The 18932-nt window shown below is 58.8% G+C and overlaps 1 protein-coding gene across 14 annotated transcripts in view; it reads left to right on the top strand.

Moving 5' to 3' along the window:
- Positions 1–18637, top strand: part of LLGL2 (LLGL scribble cell polarity complex component 2) — a 33473-nt gene extending 14836 nt beyond the window's left edge. For 9 of the 14 annotated variants that reach the window (XM_022589616.3, XM_022589615.3, XM_089900072.1 and 6 more), the window contains 23 exons: positions 5346–5443; positions 6670–6751; positions 7046–7161; positions 7524–7682; positions 9650–9812; positions 9947–10079; positions 10395–10449; positions 11051–11205; positions 12905–13268; positions 13406–13559; positions 13649–13753; positions 14132–14424; positions 14523–14673; positions 15022–15172; positions 15829–15945; positions 16060–16226; positions 16597–16861; positions 17104–17257; positions 17511–17539; positions 17764–17811; positions 18035–18077; positions 18205–18243; positions 18456–18637. In XM_022589616.3, the coding sequence (XP_022445324.2) occupies positions 5346–5443; positions 6670–6751; positions 7046–7161; positions 7524–7682; positions 9650–9812; positions 9947–10079; positions 10395–10449; positions 11051–11205; positions 12905–13268; positions 13406–13559; positions 13649–13753; positions 14132–14424; positions 14523–14673; positions 15022–15172; positions 15829–15945; positions 16060–16226; positions 16597–16861; positions 17104–17257; positions 17511–17539; positions 17764–17811; positions 18035–18077; positions 18205–18243; positions 18456–18513 (3099 nt within the window). In that variant the 3' untranslated portion in view covers positions 18514–18637. Of the gene's footprint in view, positions 1–5345; positions 5444–6669; positions 6752–7045; positions 7162–7523; positions 7683–9649; positions 9813–9946; positions 10080–10394; positions 10450–11050; positions 11206–12904; positions 13269–13405; positions 13560–13648; positions 13754–14131; positions 14425–14522; positions 14674–15021; positions 15173–15828; positions 15946–16059; positions 16227–16596; positions 16862–17103; positions 17258–17510; positions 17540–17668; positions 17812–18034; positions 18078–18204; positions 18267–18455 lie in introns of those variants that run through there. The other 5 variants (XM_089900077.1, XM_089900078.1, XM_089900075.1 and 2 more) reach the window with 5 other exon arrangements.
- The last annotated feature ends 295 nt before the right edge of the window (positions 18638–18932 follow it).

The raw sequence follows: 18932 nt of genomic DNA, 5'->3' as shown, positions 1-18932 counted from the left end.
TGTGGCCTCAGGGTGCGGCCTTCCGTCTCTTTACCTGTGCCGGATGCCGGGTCCTCAGGCCTGTTGGGAAGACAGAGGTCAGCTGGCAGTGCCAGCAGGGCCACTGAGGACCAAATGAGGGGACTGCGGGACCCACTGGGCGCCTCAGGAGGGAGGAAGTGACTCCGAGGAGACAAGGGGACGTAAGCTCATGTTAAATTAAAACCCCTTCCTTGAAAATACCCTCGAGGCCCTGCCTCCCCTGGTGAAACCCGCTGGCCGCCCTTCCTGCCTGGGCCACCCTCCCCCACCCCAGGCCCTGAACAAACAGTGTGTTCCTGACCAGCTGCCCCGTCCAGGGCCAGGCGGTTTGGTCTTGGCTTTTGCATGGCTGGGCCCCTGGTGTCAGGTGACAGCCGCACAGGGAGGGCCATGTTGCTGCCACCGCCAGGAATCTGGGCTGACCACACCCAGTACGGGGCAGTGCCTCCCTGTCCCCCAGCCCACCCCCTGCACACCCTCCCACCCCGTGCCCCTGGGCAGCCTTCCTTCCTGCCCCCCCAGCAAGTGCTAGGGACTCCTCAGCCCTCCATCTTGGACAGGGTCCCCCCTTGCTGGGGGCAGGACAAAGGGCCCCCTCGCTCTCAGACAAACCACCTTTGCTGTCTCCCTTCCGGGAACCTGAAATGGGGTCCCGGAGCCGGTGTGAGACAGACGGGCTTTCTCTCTCTCCCACACCGGGCTAATGTTGCAGTTGGACGGCTCCCAGAAATCTCTCCTTTCCCAGCTCTCTGTCAAAAGAGTTCATTGTTCTCTCTTCCCTTGGCAGAGGTCACCTGAGCCAGGTAGCAGGGTGGGGGCAGTGCCAGGTAGGCTGGATGCTGAGCTCAGGAGGTAGGGGAGGACACCCCACTTTGGTCAGCCTCCTAGCTTGAACCTGAGCTGGAGGCGGCTGGGGTCTCTGGCTGGGAGGGCCGGCCCTGGAACCCGGGCCCGCTGTCCTGGGCGGAGGGCTGATCGGGGTCGCTGTGTGCCTTGGAAGTCCACAGCAGGACCCCCCTGGGGCTGAGCGCCTCCTGTGTCCCGGGGGCTGCTTTCTTTAAGGGAGGTCAGATACCTTCTATGCTCCGGGGTCCTGGAACTGTGCCTAAACCCTAAACCAGCCTGGAGGGGTCCCTGTCCATGTGGACCTGCTGCTCCAGTGGGGGGAACCACGTCTTAAAAGGCTGTTAGGAGTCGGAGGGAGGGGGAACCAGGGGATGGGAAGGGCACCCCACCTTGGGAGGCAGCCGGAGCGCAGGCAGAGGGGCCTCGTGGAAACTTCCTGCTTCCCCAGGCTTCTCGGGCCCTGGGCGTCCAGCTCCTCCCCGTTCCCCTCAATTAACTGACCTCTGTTCTCTCCCCATATCCAAATCACTCCCTTCCTCATTCCCAGCAAGACCCCCTGGGCCTCTCGTAACTGGCCTGGGGTCCCCGCACCTCCTTTCTTGACCAGTTCCCTGACCTCATGACTCGCTTTACGTCATATCATGTTGCCTCATTCAGGGATTGTGGGTCTTATTTGCATGTTGAAGCCGGGTCGCTTCCCCTCTAGGACCTGGGGAATCCCCTGTCACCACGCTATTTACATTTGAATCCACCCTCTTGGCCCCAGCCAGTTAGGGTCACCATGAAGTTCCCTCCCCTTATTTTGTTTTTGAGGGAGCCTTGGTCAACTTGGAGAAGATGCCCTGAGGGATATGAGGGAATGAGGGAGAACCTTTGAAGGAAGGCATGAGGGAGAACCTTTGAAGGAAGGCATGAGGGAGAACCTTTGAAGGAAGGCAAGGTTTGTGTGCGCCTTGAGGCCAGCTGAGCCCTCCAGCGGCGGTCAGGTGGTTGTCCTGAGGCTCGTCTTGTTGGAGCCAAGGACAGCCCCGCTCAGCGCAGTCATTCGCATCATCCCGTTTACCGTGAAATGAGGCAAAGCAGCTCGTCCTGTCACCTTTTAAGTGGTATTGGGGATTCTAAGTTTCGTGGGCCTGACTCAGTTCCTGTTCTTTCTAAACCAGCCTATGGAAAAGAAGGTGGTTCGGGAGTGAGGGGTGGCACAGTGTCCTCAGGACCCTGAAGAAATGAGGAATGAGTATGAGTGACTGAACGATGGGCCTGACCTTTGTCTCCCTCTGGGTTAGGGAAAAGAGCTGATCCGCAGCAGGTATGACTCAGGGGAGATGTTAGGAGAACTTCCTGCCAGCGAGTTGATAGGATAACGTGTGGCCTGAGCACCTGACAAAAAGCTGCAGACTGTTTTCTCTTTGGCTTGACTTTCCTGCTGATGCCCGAGGTAAAAATGTCTAGGGTAGCACCTCGGTCCCATAGGAATATAATATGAGACATATGTAATTTAAAATGTTGTAGAAGCGCATTATAAAATTTTTTAAACAAGTAACATTATTTTGATAACATATTCTGTTTAATCCAATATATCCAAAATATTATTGTTTCAACATGTAGTCAATAGATATTAGATTTTTTTCTTAGTATTTTGTTGTTGTTGTTAATACAAAGGTACATTTTTTACTTACAGCACATCTCAATTTGGCCATTAAATTTTCTTTAGGAATATGTGATCTATGTTTAGAGTTTGGAAGATTTACAGTTGAAAGAGGAGATTCAAAGCTTTGGTCTGCCTGACTCCAGCCCCTGTTCCTTTGGAACCCAAGAACATACCTGGGAAGTTTTCTAATTACTGAGTTAAGGGTCCATCCTTGAATTTAAGTTAATAGAAATTAAATAAAATTAAAAGTTCAGTTCCTTTGTGGCACTTGCCACATTGCAAGTGCTCAGGATCTACACATGGCTTGTGGCTGCTATACTGGCCACCAGGCTCCTGCTGGGTGTTTCCCCCAGAGTCCTCCAAATTCCAGACACTGTGATCCTGAGCTGCGGCTGCTGGGGATGATGGGAGAATGCTGTCATCCCAGGAACCTTCTCTGGAGCTCGGGCCTCTGACTTCCCGAGGCCCCAGCAGCCTGGGGCCAGCCAAGGCCTAGTGGGGGCTCCTGGGGAAGCTCGTCCCACACCGAGTCAGGAGCCCTGCCCTCCTTTTCCTGGGAAATGTTTACATTCCAGATACCCTGCTATCTCCCCAAGGCTTTTCCAGGCTCTGCATTTTTTACATAGCTGAACAGAAACCTGGGGGGCCCGGGGGGTGGGGGGTGGGGGTGGGGGTGGGGAGGGCTCCTGCTAGTGTGCTGCTGCCCTCCCAGCTGACCCTTCCAGGTACAGCCATTTGCAGGGCAGACTGTGTTCCTGGCAGAGAACCAAGCCTGTGGGGCCCTCACACCTACGTGTCCCCAGAATAGGCACTCTTTGGAGCTCTCATCCCTGGGCCAACCCCAGCACAGGGCCCCTCTTCCACGAGCCACTGGCCTGGGTGGGCAGGCAGGCAGGCAGCAAAGCAGTTGGGTCTGCTAAGCTGTCGCTCCAGCTGTCACCAGGACTTATCTGTTTCTGCTCCTTGGAGGCCAAGTGAAGCCCAGAGTAGAGCCTTGGGCCTAAGGAGAGCTGCCTCATTGGGACACCCTTTTTCTGCAGGGCAGTCTCCATGGTTTAAAAAAAAAAACACAAAACTTTGAAATCGCTGTCTGGCATCCTCTGTCCTGCTCGAATCTATAGCTCTACAGGTTCATTATCCCCTGGCGGGTTGGATGGGGTGGGGCAGAGTGGGGTTAGCTGACTGAGAAACAACTGAAAACCTTCCCGAAGATGGTTTGTCAATCTCAATCTCTAGTGCTTACATCCATACCTCTTTAATCTGTAATTCCACCCCTGGGACACCTGCCTAAGGAAATACTGAGTCGCAGGCAGAGATTGGAGCCCAAGAATAGTCATCGATGCAACTGGCAATTACAAAACCTCTGAAAACAAAGTAAATGTTCAATAACAGAGGCCTGGTGCGTTAGGGCACCTCCCCCTGAGGAATATTCTTCAGCCGTTTAAAAGTCGTTTTAGGGAGTTCCCTGGTGGTCTAGTGGTTAGGACTCGGCACTGCCCGTGGCCCGGGTTCAATCCCTGGTTGGCAACTGAGATCCTGCAAGCCATACCGATACCGTGTGACGAAAATGAAAAATAAAAGTCGTTTTACTGCTTTTAACAGCCTGGGCTGGTTATAGGTGGAAAGACAGACCACAGAGCTATGTGTCTGTATGTATATTCATGTGGCATGGTCCCAGAAAGGTCTCTGGGGTTTTTTTTTTGTCCTTTCCTATATGTTTTTATTTTATTCATATTTTTTATTTAAAACATTAAAAAATTATATATATATATATATATATATATATATATATATATAATTTTTTTTTTTTTTTTTTGGCCATACCGCGCTACATGCAGGATCTTAGTTCAGGGATTGAACCTTCACCCCCTGCAGTGGAAGCGCCAAGTCTTAACCACTAGGACCACCAGGGAAGTCCCAAAATCTAAAAAAAATTTTAATACCCTTCCCCCTGGTAATCACTAGTTTGTTTGCTATATCTGTGGGTCTGCTTCTTTTTTGTTATATTCACTAGTTTGTTGTATTTTTTAGATTCCACATATAAGTGATATCATGCAGTGTTTGTCTTTCTCTGAGGTGTCTGTTTTTAAGTATAGGCCCATACACGCTTACAGTCGGATACACACCCTTGTTAGGAAGGGTTACTCCAGTTCGGGGAGTGTGGGTGATTTTGTCTTCTTTTTCAAACTCCTTTATATGTTCCAAGTTTTCTACAATGTGTATTATTTCTATAAGAAGAACTGAGCCAAGGTATGTGTCTGCAACAACACTCCAGAAGCTTCCTCCCTGGGAAGATGGTGGAAGAGAACTCATAGTGGCAACGAGGCACTTGAGACAGAGCAAATGTTCAGTGCTGGAGGAGCCTCGGGTGGCCCAGAGTCGGGAAGGGCAGCTGTGGGTTCCGTCGGACCCCAGGGGCCCGCCTGGAGCTGCAGTGCAGCTGGGCTTCCTGAGCCACCTGGTGCCTCTCCTGTGCCAGCCCCCCAGAGCTTCCCCCGCACTCCTGCAGGAGGGCTGGGTGGGTGGCCCACAGTACGGTTGGTGGAGGAACCAGGTCAGAGTTCCTGGAGAGCAAGGGGCCAGCACGGTGTCCCGGGAGAATGCGCTCCCAGGGAGCATCACATGGCCAAGGACCGGGTCAGGAATGGACTGAGGGTGGGGCCCAGGTGGGTCCGGGTGGGGACCTGAATGAGACTGAATTCCTTCTTCCTGCTGGGGGTGGCTCTCTGCTGCGGCTCCTCCCTCCGGCACTGACCCCCTGCCCCCGGCCATGGAGGGGCAGAGGGGACGTGTCTACAGGCCCATGCCTGCCTGGTTCTCGTTGCAGACGGTGGAGCATGGCTTCCCGCACCAGCCCAGCGCCCTCGGCTACAGCCCCTCTCTGCGCATCCTGGCCATTGGCACCCGCTCCGGAGCCATCAAGCTGTATCCTTTCCGTTCTCCCAGCTCCCACCCAGGGATGCCCTGGAAGGGCCAGGGGCCTTGGCATTGGTGAGATTCAGGAAGGACTCCCCCAACTCTCCATAGAAAAGCAAGTTGCAGATGACCCCTCTTGTTCCCGGGACGTTCCAAATACCCTTTTAGGAGTCAGCCCCGAATGCAGTAAGTGGAGGCCGGGGATGGGCCCCACCCCCAAAGGATCAGTAGACTGGGCCCAGGGCTCAGTCCAAACCAGAGACGGGGTGGCCTTGGGTTAGAGGAGCTGTGCTAAGCCAGATGCTCTTCCAGATTCTACCCCCGACCCTGCACACACCCCGCGTACACACACACACACACCGGAGAGGAGAGTGGACTCCTAGTTGGTGGGGACAGTCCTTCCCTGGCATGAGGCTGGACGTGGTCCAGTGGGTCCATTTCAGAGGCAAGCCCACAGGTCCCAGGATGGGGAATCGCTGCTTGGGTCCTCTGGCCTAGGCTGCGCTACGCGTCTGGGAGTCCCACCCCTGAATCTGGCCTGAGCCCCCAGGGTGAGCGAGGGTGGGACCTAGGGGAATTGGGAGGTGGGGGACCACCCGTGGAGAGCCCAGCTGCCACCTCCTCCAGTAAAGCTGTAACTCCCTCCACTGCTGCAGGGCAGGTGCAGGGAGCCTGGGGGTGCAAGTCAGCAGCACGAGGCTGCAGGGGGTGTGTACACAGGAGGGCAGAGGCCCAGCTTCCACCGACTCAGCCCTCCCTTAGGTGGTTAATCATTGCCAGGCCACGGCCATATCCTGGTTACGATTCTCAGCACCAAGGCTCACGGCCATGGCTGCCGTAGGTGGGCCCACGGGTGCCCTGTGCGTCTTCTCACAGGTGCCACCACGTGGTAGCTGACAGTCTGTTGCAGTTCAGGTTATGGGTTTCAGTGGGGCGGGGGACAGGGGTACAGTGAACAGCCTAAGAGTTGCCAGGATAATGCTTCACCCCTCCTGGCTGCGACAGCTCTCCCTGGTTGGCTCACTTTACCCTCAGGGGTCAGGTTACTGGCCCGGTGCCCTCAGGGCAGGCCCCCTGCTGTCCCCTCCCCACCCTAAACACCCCGCCCCCCCCCCTGCCCCCAGCAGCCCTTCTCTGCTGCTGGGTATTTACACTTCTTGCCATGTGGGCCCAGCGGGCAGGCCGAGGGGTGGGGTCCTGCCTTGTGGAGCTTTTCCTGAGCCTGCTACTCCCAGCTACGGTGCCCCAGGGGTGGAGTTCATGGGGTTGCACCGTGAGAACAATGCGGTAGTGCAGATCCACTTCCTGCCTGGCCAGGTGAGGCCCCCCTGCCCCCGTGCCCTTCTTACTTTCCCATCTTCCAGAAAGGACGTATGGAAAGGCAGTCGTTTGGTGGCCCTGGGTTTGGTGCTGATGGGAGGACCCGGGACAAATCCGCCTTTCCCCAGCTGCGGTTCACGGCCACCCTAACAGGAGCCGGGGGTCTCTTGGTTCTGGGGCTCTTGGAAATGACCCGCACAGGCTGGGCCGCCCCAGTGTGTAAAGGTCACGGTGAATGCTGTCCCTCCCTGGTTAACGAGACAGCACGCTTCTGCCCCGTTTCCTGCCTAGTGCCAGCTGGTCACCCTGCTGGACGACAACAGCCTGCACCTGTGGAGCCTGAAGGTCAAAGGCGGGGTGTCGGAGCTGCAGGAAGATGAGAGTTTCACGCTGCGTGGCCCCCCAGGGTAAGAACTCAGTCTTCTTGCTCTCCTAGCCAGCCTGACCCGTGCACCAACTCCAGGGTGCCCTGGGAGGAGCTGGCAGGGCTGTGGCCTGCCTCCCCCCATCCCCTACGTGGGAGGCGCCAAGGGATTTTTTTCTGCTTCTTAGCCTCAGCTCTCTGCCATCTGTCTCCTGTCTTGGCAGAAAAAAAAAACAGTATGTTTGTCCGGGCCTGAGTAGCTGGACCCCATCAAAGGACCTCACTGGCCTGCTTCCCCACCGCAGGCATGGCCTTCCCTGGGGCCGCTGAGGGAGTGGGGGATCCTATCTGTGGGTCCCCCCTGCCTGGGCAGGGCCAGCTCACGGGCCATCATTCCCTCTGCAGGGCCGCCCCCAGTGCCACGCAGATCACCGTGGTCCTGCCGCATTCCTCCTGCCAGCTGCTCTACCTGGGCACCGAGAGCGGCAGTGTGTTCGTGGTGCAGCTGCCGGCTTTCCGCGCGCTGGAGGACCAGACGATCAGCTCAGATGCTGTGCTGCAGCGGTGAGCCCCAGGCCCGGAGACCCTCGTGCCCTAAGGAACCTGTCCCCTCGAGTGGCCTTCTCCTTTCCATCCCGGTTATGCCTCAGGAGCTTATGATTTCTCTCCTGGGAGGTCTGTAGGGATGGGAGGACAGACTCTCAGCTCTCCACCTGTCCCCCCAATTGAGAATCTCACCCCCAAAAAAGAGTTAGCATCCCAGCACTAAAAGGGGTCTTGGGAGTAACTTGTCACCTCATTTAAAAGGAAAACAAGGCTCAAAATGATTGTGCAATGATACCAACTCTCAGTCCAGTGTCCTCGGCACGGATACCGCCTCTTTCAGAGCCCCGGGGCTCCACAGTGGGGCAGACGGGGCCCAGGCCTGTCCGCGTCAGCTTCTGCTGGTGCTTGTGCTTTGGAGTCTCTGCCCACGTTCGTTTGCATGCAGGCTCCATGGCCCCGAATCCCCGGCGGCCACAACCTGTAGGTTTCTTGAGACCGTTTCAGAATCTTTGCTCGTTAATGGTGGTGTCCGTGGGAGAGAGGGAGTCAGATCAGGTCTGGGTGTGGAGGGGATGGAGGAGTCCAGCAGGAGCCCACGGGAGCCAGGTTGATGGCCGTGGAGTGTTCTGCAGTGAAGAAGGGCAGGGAGAGGGCTTCCCTGGTGGCGCAATGGTTGAGAGTCCGCCTGCCGATGTGGGGGACACGGGTTCGTGCCCCGGTCCGGGAAGATCCCACATGCCGTGGAGCAGCTGGGCCCGTGAGCCATGGCCGCTGAGCCTGCACGTCCGGAGCCTGTGCTCCGCAACGGGAGAGGCTGCAACAGTGAGAGGCCCGCGTACCGCAAAAAAAAAAAAAAAGGGCAGGGAGGAGGCCAGTGTGCTGGGCTGTGGAGCTGCTTCATGCCTGACCTTCCTAAGGGCTCTGGACCAGGCTTGTAACACTCATAGTCGTCAGGCCCCGGGTGATGGTCAAGCAGGGCTGGGCATTGCTGGGTTGGGAGGATTCCTGCTTGGGGCCGGGTCCTTCTGAGCACTGGGCATGGTAGAGTCAGGGCAGCATGACCATGGTCAGAGCAGGACTGTTTACAGGGTGGCAGGCCCAGCTGGTGCTCAGCCGGGGCGCCTGGCCTGTGGGCAGGACGGTAGAAGGACCTGCTCCTCAGTGTGTGGCGGTACCAGTGCCCACCGTACCCGCACCGGTGGGAGTCTAGTCGAGGAGGAGCCCCTGCTGGGCTTTCCCAGCCTGGGTGCCCTGGGAACCCCTCCTGTTGGTCTAAATCTTGTTCTAAATGTAGAGGGTTTGGTTTGGGTTTGAGCGTAGAAATGCCCTTGGGATCCAGGCTGTTTCCATTTCCTACTCGCCCTGCTCGGTATTGGCGTTTGGTCCTGTGCCTGCCACCTCATGGTCTTCTGTTGGTGTAGCACCTCCAAACTTCACATCAGCATTCCAGGCCCAGAAAAGGAGGAGGGGGTCAAGGCTCAAGGCCAGGCCAACTGATATAGAGAGTTTTGTTTTGTAGGTCTTAAAAACTTTCTTTTTTTTTTATGAAACACCAACACCTTGCCGAAATGCACTAGGGTTGAATGTACAGTTTAATGGATTCTTGTTAAGTGAGCGTCTCTGCAGCCAACTCTGGGCAAACACAAAATTTTGCCAGCCCCCCCAGGGTCCCCCACCTGCCCTTCTCTGTCACAGCTCCCTCCCTCCCCCAGAGGTAACCACCACATCGACTTTTCTGGAAACCACTTCCTTGCTTTTCCTTATAGTTGTGCCACCTGCGTTTGCATCCTTACGGGGTTTTCTCTATCGCTGCCCTGTTCTATGCGTTGCTTCTCTCTCCCCTTGATGATGTATCCTGGCAGCCTTTCCATGCTGGCACATTCCGTGCCCGCTGCTTCGGGGATGCCGGGCATGGCTGTGCCATGCTCTCAGCCACGCCCCATCGGTGGACGGTGACGTGGGCTCACGGTGCTCCCCTCGCCCAGGTTGCCAGAGGAGGTCCGCCACAGGCGGGCATTTGAGATGGTGGAGGCTCTGCAGGAACATCCTCGGGACCCCAAGCAGATCCTCATTGGCTACAGCCGGGGCCTTGTCGTCATCTGGGACCTACAGGGCAGCTGTGTGCTCTGTCATTTCCTCAGCAGCCAGGTAGGGGTGCCACATGGTTCTCCCAGGCCCCACATAACACATCCAGCCCCCGTCTGAGGCATGGGGGTGCAGGCGATGGAACCGCACCCCTGATCCCAGCCTTCGTGCACTCTCTCTCCTTTCCCACCGTGAAGCAACTGGAGAACGTCTGCTGGCAGCGGGACGGCCATCTGATTGTCAGCTGCCATTCTGACGGCAGCTACTGCCAGTGGCCCGTGTCCAGTGACACCCTGCAACCGGAGCCCCTGCGCAGCTGTGTGCCTTACGGTCAGTGCTCTGCCCGCCACCTGGGACCGCCTTCCAGTGAGCAAGGCGCTGTCCTCTCTGGCCCCAGTCGGTCTCTCCTGCTTTCAGGTGTAGGTGTCCAACTCATAGAAGCAAAACCTGGGGCCCAGAGATGGTGAAGGCTGTGTCCGAAGCCACACAGCGGGTTTTCTGACACGCGCTGTGACTTTCTCTGGGAACTGCTCACAGCAAGACTCCCGAGCCTAGATCTGCTCCGCAGGTTTGCGGGATCTGTGCTGCAGACCCGCGGGCCTCTGAGAGCGGGAGGGCCGTTCAAGGTATTTCCTTTTCTTTTAGGCCCTTTTCCTTGCAAAGCTATTACCAAAATCTTCTGGCTGACCACCAAGCAGGGGTAGGTATCAGTGATCTGTCCTGTTCCCTTTCTAGAGCTTTCCTGGGGAGCTGGAAAGGCTGCTCAAACCTCTGCCTGGGGGAGATGGTGCCTAGTGACTGCCTTTAGGTCTCATATCCGGGTCTCCAGGGAAGGGAGGGGGGTGCTGTTCATACCTCTCTCCGACTAATTCCTGAAAACTCATTCCCATTCTTTCCCTTCCACCCTCCTGGAGAGATGATTCAGATCAGCAGGTTCCAAACTCTGTCTTAGGATCAGACCTGTTTCTTCAAACAGAATCATACAGGGAGACCTGATGTATAAGCAGAAAAGGGGGCCAGAGGGCACTCTGGTTGAAACGGGAGTGGTGGCGGAGACTCAAAGCCTGCAGCCTGCGTGCTCCGCTGCTGGCCCCCAAGTTCTCCAGGGCTGTTGAGTTGGGAAGAGACGGGGGTCCGCTCCAGCCCCTCCTGGGAACCTTGAGTGAGCACTTACTCTGAGGCCAGCCCTCATGCCAGGCCCTGCTGCAGAGGCCAGTCACAGGGCCACCCCACGGCTGGCTCAGCCCTTGGCTTCTGGGGCGGCATCAGCAGCCCACCCCCTGCTCTTCTGTGCCTGCCAGGTTGCCCTTCACCATCTTCCAGGGCGGCATGCCACGGGCCAGCTATGGGGACCGCCACTGCATCTCAGTGATCCACAACGGCCAGCAGACAGCCTTTGACTTCACCTCCCGCGTCATCGACTTCACTGTCCTCATTGAGGCGAACCCTGAGGCTGGTAGGTGAGCGGGAGTGAGTGTGAAGGGCAGGCCACCAGGAGGTGTGGGGATCCGGCCCACCCCCATCCATAAACAAAGAGGAAGGGCCTGCAGGCATTCCCAGAGCTGCCACCCCTGAGTCCCTAAGTCCCACTGCACCTCTTCTTTGTGTCCCCGAGGCTGCTCCCTCTCCTTCCCTGCTGGCCTGTGGCTTGTCCTTGCTGGCCATGCCTCCCATCCACCCCAAGCTCTCTTTGCCCTTCCCCAGCTTAGCTGGGACTTGGCCCAAAGGTGGGCAGATCTGCACTGTTGGGCTTAACACCCACCTGGCTGAGGCAAAGGGCTCCTGGCCTGGACATGGTGAAGCCCTCCTTGTGGGGTGGGGCAGGTAGCAGTGTGGGCCAGCTGAGCTGGTCTCCTGGAACTCAGCCAGGCCAAGAAAGCCCTGAGTCAGCTTTCTAAATTGGGTGACAGGCAAGACCAGAAAGGGCTGGTGTCAAAACCCAGAGAGGAGGCCTGGCGGGAGATCTCCAGGAGGGCAGGCCTCCTCCCTAGGTGACTCTGACCTGACAGGCCCGAGGCCTCCAGGTGAGGGAGGCAGGCCTGCTCAGGACACCCTGAGCTGTGTTCTCCCAGCCTCACCAGTGGCCCTTTGGAGGGAGACTCTGAACCTGCTTTTCCTCCTTTCTCAGCCTCTTCTTCCCTCCTCCTACCTGACAGCATGGTGGGAGCCAGGGCCAGTTTTTGGTCGATTCTTTTAGATTTTCTATATTGATGATCATGTCATCTGTGAACAAAGACGGTTTTACTTCTTTCTTCCCAATCTGTATGCCTTCTATTTCCTTTTCTTGTTTTATTGCATTAGCTAGTACTTGAAAATGAGTGGTGAGAGGAGGCAACCTTGCCTTGTTCCTGATCTCAGTGGGAAAGCTTCACGTTTCTCACCATTAAGTATTACATTAGCCATAGGTGTTTTGGGTTTTTTGGTGTTTTTTTTTTTTAGCGGTACACGGGCCTCTCACTGTTGTGGCCTCTTCCGTTGCGGAGCACAGGCTCCGGACGCACAGGCTCAGCAGCCATGGCTTACGGGCCCAGCCGCTCTGCGGCATGTGGGATCTTCCCAGACCGGGGCACGAACCCACGTCCCCTGCATCGGCAGGCAGAGTCTCAACCACTGCGCCACCAGGGAAGCCTGCCGTAGGTTTTTTGTAGATATTCTTTATCAAGTTGAGGCAGTTCCCCTCTATTCCTAGTTTACTGAGAGTTTTTTTTTTTAAATCATAAATGGATGTTGGGTTTTGTCAAATAGTTTTTCTGCATCTATCGCTATGATCATGTGATTTTTTTTTTTTGGCCACACCACACGGCTTGTGGGATCTTAGTTCCCCGACCAGGAATTGAACCCAGACCCTTGGCAGTGAAAGCATAGAGTCTTAATCACTGGACTGCCAGGGAGTTCCCAATTTCTCTTTTTTAGCCTCTTGATGCAATGGGTTTCATTAATTGTTTTTCGAAAGTTGACGCAGCCTTGCATACCTGGGATAAATCCCACTTAGTCATGGCATATAATTCTTTTTATGCATTGTTGGATTTGGAGCTTGCTTTTAAAATGTGGGTGCCCTGGCTCCAACCCTAGAGCCTCAGATTCTACAGGGCCAGGCTGGACAGACTGCTTCCCAGTGGCTCCTGCAGCCCCTGACCCTTGGCCTGTCCCCACAGCCCTTGATGACCCCTATGCCCTGGTAGTGCTGGCTGAGGAGGAGCTGGTCGTGATTGACCTGCAGACGGCTGGTTGGCCGCCGGTCCAGCCTCCCTACCTGGCCTCCCTGCACTGCTCCGCCATCACCTGCTCCCACCATGTCTCCAACATCCCCCTGAAGCTGTGGGAGCGCATCATCGCTGCTGGCAGCCGACAGAACACATACTTCTCCACCATGGTAGGTCTGGCCCTGGCCCCAGCCCCGCCCCAGCCCAGAGCCAGGCTCGCCCATGAACTTCTCCATCATCTCCTCCAGGAGTGGCCCATTGACGGTGGCACCAGCCTGGCCCCGGCCCCACCCCAGAGGGACCTGCTGCTCACGGGGTAGGTGACGTTGATCGTACTCTCCTGCCTAGTGGGATGTGTGGGGTGGGAGCAGAGCTCGGGGGCTGTGCTTGCCAGTCCCGGGCACCTCTGGCCCGGCATCCTTCTCACGGGCGGCAGGCGGGCTCTGCCCACAGGCACGAGGACGGCACAGTGCGGTTCTGGGATGCCTCGGGCGTCTGCTTGCGGCTGCTCTACAAACTCAGCACAGTACGGGTGTTCCTCACCGACACAGACCCCAACGAGAGCCTCAGTGCCCAGGGTGAGGACGAGTGGCCCCCCCTCCGCAAGGTGAGGCCCGGAGCCTGGGAACCAGGGAGGGCGGGGATGGGCCAGGTCCAGCGCTTATGGCCCCTCACGGAGCTCTTCTCCCTTGTCAGGTGGGCTCTTTCGACCCCTACAGCGACGATCCTCGGCTGGGCATCCAGAAGATTTTCCTCTGCAGATACAGTGGCTACCTGGCTGTGGCCGGCACAGCAGGGCAGGTAGCAGGCCGGGCTGGGCGTGCGGAGCCGTGGGGAGGGCTGATCAGGTGACTTTGGGCAGCGTCCAGGCCCACGAGCTTCCTTCTCAGTCTTGGGGGGCAGCAGGGCCAGGAACCAGCTTCCTGAGCGCCCCCCTGGTGCATCACCTGCCCCTGTGGCTCTGACTTCTCCCAGTGAATAGAAGTTCCCTGATCCCATTAGAGGGAGGCCTTTCTCCTCCAGAAATCAGGATTAAGAGCCAGAGGTTGGGCACTTCTGACCCTTGGCCTTGGCGTGGATCTTGGGTCCTTTGCCGCCCCTGCCATTAGGGTCCCTGAGGTCCTGCCGTCCGTCCCTTGGTGCCGGGGGGTGGTTCAGCCCATCTGCCGCCCTGCCCAGGTGCTGGTGCTGGAGCTGAATGACGAGGCGGCGGAGCACGCAGTGGAGCAGGTGGAGGCCGACTTGCTGCAGGACCAGGAGGGCTACCGCTGGAAGGGGCACGAGCGCCTGTGTGCCCGCCCAGGGCCCGTGCACTTCGAGCCCGGCTTCCAGCCCTTTGTGTTGGTGCAGTGCCAGCCCCCGGCTGTGGTCACCTCCTTGGCCCTGCACTCCGAGTGGCGGCTCGTGGCCTTCGGCACCAGCCACGGCTTTGGCCTCTTTGACCACCAGCAGCGGCGGCAGGTCTTTGTCAAGTGAGCAGACCTCCCGGGGTGGCCGGGTCTGGGGTTGGTGCCTGGATTGGCAAGGTCCCTTAGGCCCTGGCCACGCTGATGGCCCATCGTCCCCCCAGGTGCACGCTGCACCCCAATGACCAGCTAGCCTTGGAGGGCCCACTGTCCCGTGTGAAGTCCCTAAAGAAGTCCCTGCGCCAGTCCTTCCGCCGGATACGTCGCAGCCGGGTGTCCAGCAGGAAGCGGCGGCCTGCTGGCCCTCCAGGAGAGGTGAGGCCGGGGCCGGCCACGAGCCCGGGCAGAGCCCGGAGCAGCCAGCGGCAGGTCCCCACCACCCCTCCCTGCCCCGCCTGCTTTGGCCACAGACACGGGCTCTGGGCCACCCCCGACCCCCACCAACCCTGTGACCTCGGATCCGTCGCACTGCTTCTCTGTGCCTCGGCTTCCCTAAGTGTGAAAGTGTGTAATGCCTCAGGGCCACGTCCTCAGTCAGTATTACCAGGCAGGCGGTGGCAGGGGCTGTGGCCAGTCTTCCCGGAAGGCTCGCTGTTGAGCAATCTGATGCCCCCGGGAAGGAAGGCGAGAGCCCACCCTCAGGCCTGGCCCACTCGACTGCAGGTGCAGGAGGGGAGCAGCAGGGCAGAGAGGACTGGCCTGCAGAACATGGAGCTGGCGCCAGTGCAGCGCAAGATCGAGGCCCGCTCGGCGGAGGACTCCTTCACGGGCTTTGTCCGGACCCTCTACTTCGCTGACACCTACCTGCGGGACAGTGAGTGGCCAGCTTGAGGTGGGGGGCCCTCTGGCGTGAGGGCGTGTCAGAGGCTGCTGGCTGGTGCACCCCTAAGAGGGGTTCCCCCTGTGAGCAAGGGGAGACTGGAGCCCTCACCCGCCCCTTTCCCTCCCGTGCCTGGGTCTCCGAGTCTGATCGCCCTGGCTTCGTATCCAGGCTCCACCACTCTCTAGAAGTGTGACCTTAGACGTGTCACTTAGCCTTTCTGGGTCTCGCTTCTCCCCCTGTAAAATGGAGGGATAGCTTCCTCCTAGAGTGGCTGCGAGCGTTGGGACGTGCCACATGCCTGCTGGTACCCAGTAGGCCCTCTAGAAGCTCTCTGGCTGTTTCTCTTCTCCTGCCAGGGCAAGGGTGGGCTGAGGGCTGTCTGCTGCTGTATCTCGAGGGCCGAGCTGTCCCAGGTTTGGGATTATCTGCATGGGGCTCTGGGTTGTCAGAGAGCCTTCCCAGCCTTTTTCGTCTACACCCAGGAGGTAGGCAGGGCCCACAGCAGCTCCATTTTACAGAGGAAGAAATTGAGGTTTATGAAAGTTTGCTGACTTGACCTTGGAGTCACACAGGTAGTGAGCCAGGTCTCCTGGCTCCCCCTGACACCCAGAGCCAGGGGTTAGATGTAAACCTTTGCCTCCTGGCAGGCTCCCGCCACTGCCCCTCGCTGTGGGCTGGCACCAATGGAGGTACCGTCTACGCCTTTGCCCTGCGCGTGCCCCCCGCTGAGCGGAGAATGGATGAGCCGGTGCGGGCGGAGCAGGGTGAGTGCTGGCCGGGGGGAGAGCACTTGTCTGCCTCGGCTGGGAGCGGGATGGTGTCTCCAGCCTCGTGCTCCGCCCAACCACCAGCCCCGTCGCCTACCTCCGTCCCTGCAGCCAAGGAGATCCAGCTGATGCACCGAGCGCCCGTGGTGGGGATCCTGGTGCTGGACGGACACAGTGTGCCCCTTCCCGAGCCCCTGGAAGTGGCCCACGACCTGTCAAAGAGCCCCGACATGCAGGGAAGCCACCAGCTGCTTGTCGTGTCGGAGGAGCAGTTCAAGGTGCCTTATGGGAGGAGGTGGGGTCCCCCAGGAATCCCCAGCACAAATGACAATGGCTGGGACTCACTTAACGTAGTGTTTGTAGTTGCTGTGTGAGGGCTGCAGAGGCACAGGAAAGAAGCGGGGTCTTGATGGAGCCCCCGGGCCCCAGGGTCAGTGGTGGGGACACTGAAGCAGGACCTATGTCTGGGGAAGGGACAGAAAACACAGACAGGGACTGGCGTCCTCGCAGTCTCAGTGCAGCGACCACACATCTGAGGGCCAGGCCCAGCGGCAGCGTCGGGCAGGGAAGCGGGAAGTCCTCGTTTGACTGGATGAAGCTCTGCAAACTGGTCTGGCTGCAGGTGTGACCGGCTGCCCTGTGCCCTAGGTGTTCACGCTGCCCAAGGTCAGTGCCAGGCTGAAGCTGAAGCTGACCGCCCTGGAGGGTTCGCGGGTGCGGCGGGTCAGTGCGGCCCGCTTCGGCAGCTGTCGAGCCGAGGACTACGGGGAACATCACCTGGCTGTCCTCACCAACCTGGGCGACATCCAGGTGGTCTCGCTGCCCCTGCTCAAGCCCCAGGTGCGGTACAGCTGCATCCGCCGGGAGGACGTCAGCGGCATCGCCTCCTGCGTCTTCACCAAATATGGCCAAGGTGTGCAGGCGGTGGGCACGTTGGGACCTCTGCCCGCAGGGCTGCGTTTGGGGCTCCTGCTCTGCTGCGAGGGCTGCTGGGAAGGGCAGTCGGGGGTATTCCGGTCAAGGCCAGGCTCCTCAGGCAGACAACTTCGGGAGCCTCTGGCCCCTAATCCCCCCTGGGGGGGGCAGCTCTGTTGGCAGCCACAAGGTCTGGGAGACTCAGGCTGGCCTCACCTGCCAGGCTTCTCCACCCACCAGGTTTCTACCTGATCTCACCCTCCGAGTTTGAGCGCTTCTCTCTCTCCACCAAGTGGCTGGTTGAGCCCCGGTGCCTGGTGGATTCAGCAGAAACGAAGAACCACAGCCGCCCCCGCGACGGGTCGGGCCCTGAAAAGGCCTCGGGCAAAGCCAGGTGGGTAAGAGGCCAGGTGGCCTTTGCTCCAGCCCCTCCTCACCCCACCCTCCCTGGGGTGCCCCCTGGGGGCTGGTCAGAGTCCCCTTCCCCCGTGAACTCAGCCCACCCTCCCAGCTCTGCCTCCTTGCCCCGCTTTGTATGCCCCACCCTCCCACGCAAGTTCGTCAGTCGACCTCAATCTTCACGGGACCAGGGCTTTCCAGAACGGGGAGCCTAGTGGCCCCCCATCCTTACTGTCTCTTCTCCACAGGAACTCAGGGAGCCAGAGTGATGAAGAGGGTAAGACAGGCCTCTTGGGGGCCAGGGGCGTGTGGGGGCCGAGGCGTTGTGAGCACACCTGGGGAGGGAAGGGGATCCCAGGTGAGCAGGCGGTGTTCGGGCTGGGAGTCGAAACAGCTTCCCTTCCAGTCCTGGGTTCAGGCTTCAGCAACCCCACCCCCAGAAGCAGGGAGCTGGGGCAGAGGAGGGCCCAAGGCTCACCTGGCCTGGCCTCTGCCTTCCAGAGAGGAGGTCGGGCCCCGTGATGGAGCACGCTCTGCTCAATGACGAGAGTGAGTCAGGGCAGGTGCTGGTGGGCTGGCTGGCAGGGGGGATGTGCGGGGCGGGGGGTGGGAGCGTGCTTGGAAGGCCAGGGTGGGAACGAGGGCCGTTTTCCTGAAGGAGGGCAGGCCCGTTCACCCCATCAGTAGAAGGGGCAGAAAGGGGGGTGTCTGGCCCAGCCCCAGCTTGCCTCACCACGCCTCTGCTCCCCACCCCTGCCCCCCTGCCCCGCAGGAGTCCTGAAGGAGATCCAGAGCACGCTGGAGGGAGACCGAGGGTGAGTGACTCTCAGGCTTGCAGGGCTGGGCCCCTGGTGCCGGGAGACGTTCCAGGGGAGCTCTGGGAATGAGGGTCCTTGTCTGCAGCCCCCGTGGACGGTGACGGCCCTGTCTTTGCCCACGCAGGAGCTGTGGTGATTGGCGTTCTCAACGAGTGGCCGTGGGGTACGGCCTCAGCAATGGGGGAGGTAGGGGCTCTGGGTGCTGCTGCACGGTGGGGTGGGGCACGCTCCTAGGGAGGGATAGGAAGGACAGGAGCCCCTGTCCCCGCTCCCCAAGGCCCTTAGGCCTATCCCAGCCCTGACACACACCCCCACTTGCCCGAAGACCTCCGTGTCTGGGCTCAGGCGGGTGACTGAGGCCCCCGTCCCACCCAGGATGCTCCTGAGTTGCTGTGGCTCTATCTCCTTCTGCACGACGAACACACACTACTGACGGCTCTTCCTGGGGGCACTGCCCCACCTGGAGAGGCCCGTACACTGGGCCGTGCAGGGGCTGGGGGCACCCCCAGTGCCCACCCTGCTGCTGCTCCTGGCCTTGGGAGAGGAGGGACCCCAGGCCCCTGGGGCTCTCCCTCCTCGGTCCTTGACCCTCTCGGTCCTTTTGTCAATGTTGCACAGTTTTTATCCCCATCTCCCCGCTTTTTGTAGTGGGCTGGGTTTTAAATTATAAATGTTAACTGCCTCCGGGTGAAAAAGTTTTTAATAAACACCTTATTACCTCTTCACTGGACTGGCCCAACGACTTTACTTTTTTAATTGTGCAGAGATTTTCCACGTAAATAGAAATGATCGTTAGCTGGTTCCTTGCCTTTGCCCCTTGGGTCCGTCCCCTGGACCAGGCTGGTGCTCAGG

The sequence above is a fragment of the Delphinapterus leucas genome, chromosome 19, assembly GCF_059928025.1.
Source record: "Delphinapterus leucas isolate spDelLeu-1000000601 "Yukka" chromosome 19, BTC_Dleu_Yukka2, whole genome shotgun sequence".
NCBI classification, from domain to species: domain Eukaryota; kingdom Metazoa; phylum Chordata; class Mammalia; order Artiodactyla; family Monodontidae; genus Delphinapterus; species Delphinapterus leucas.
The sequence above is the reverse complement of the archived record's forward strand: the minus strand, read 5'-3'. Positions and strand labels throughout refer to the sequence as shown.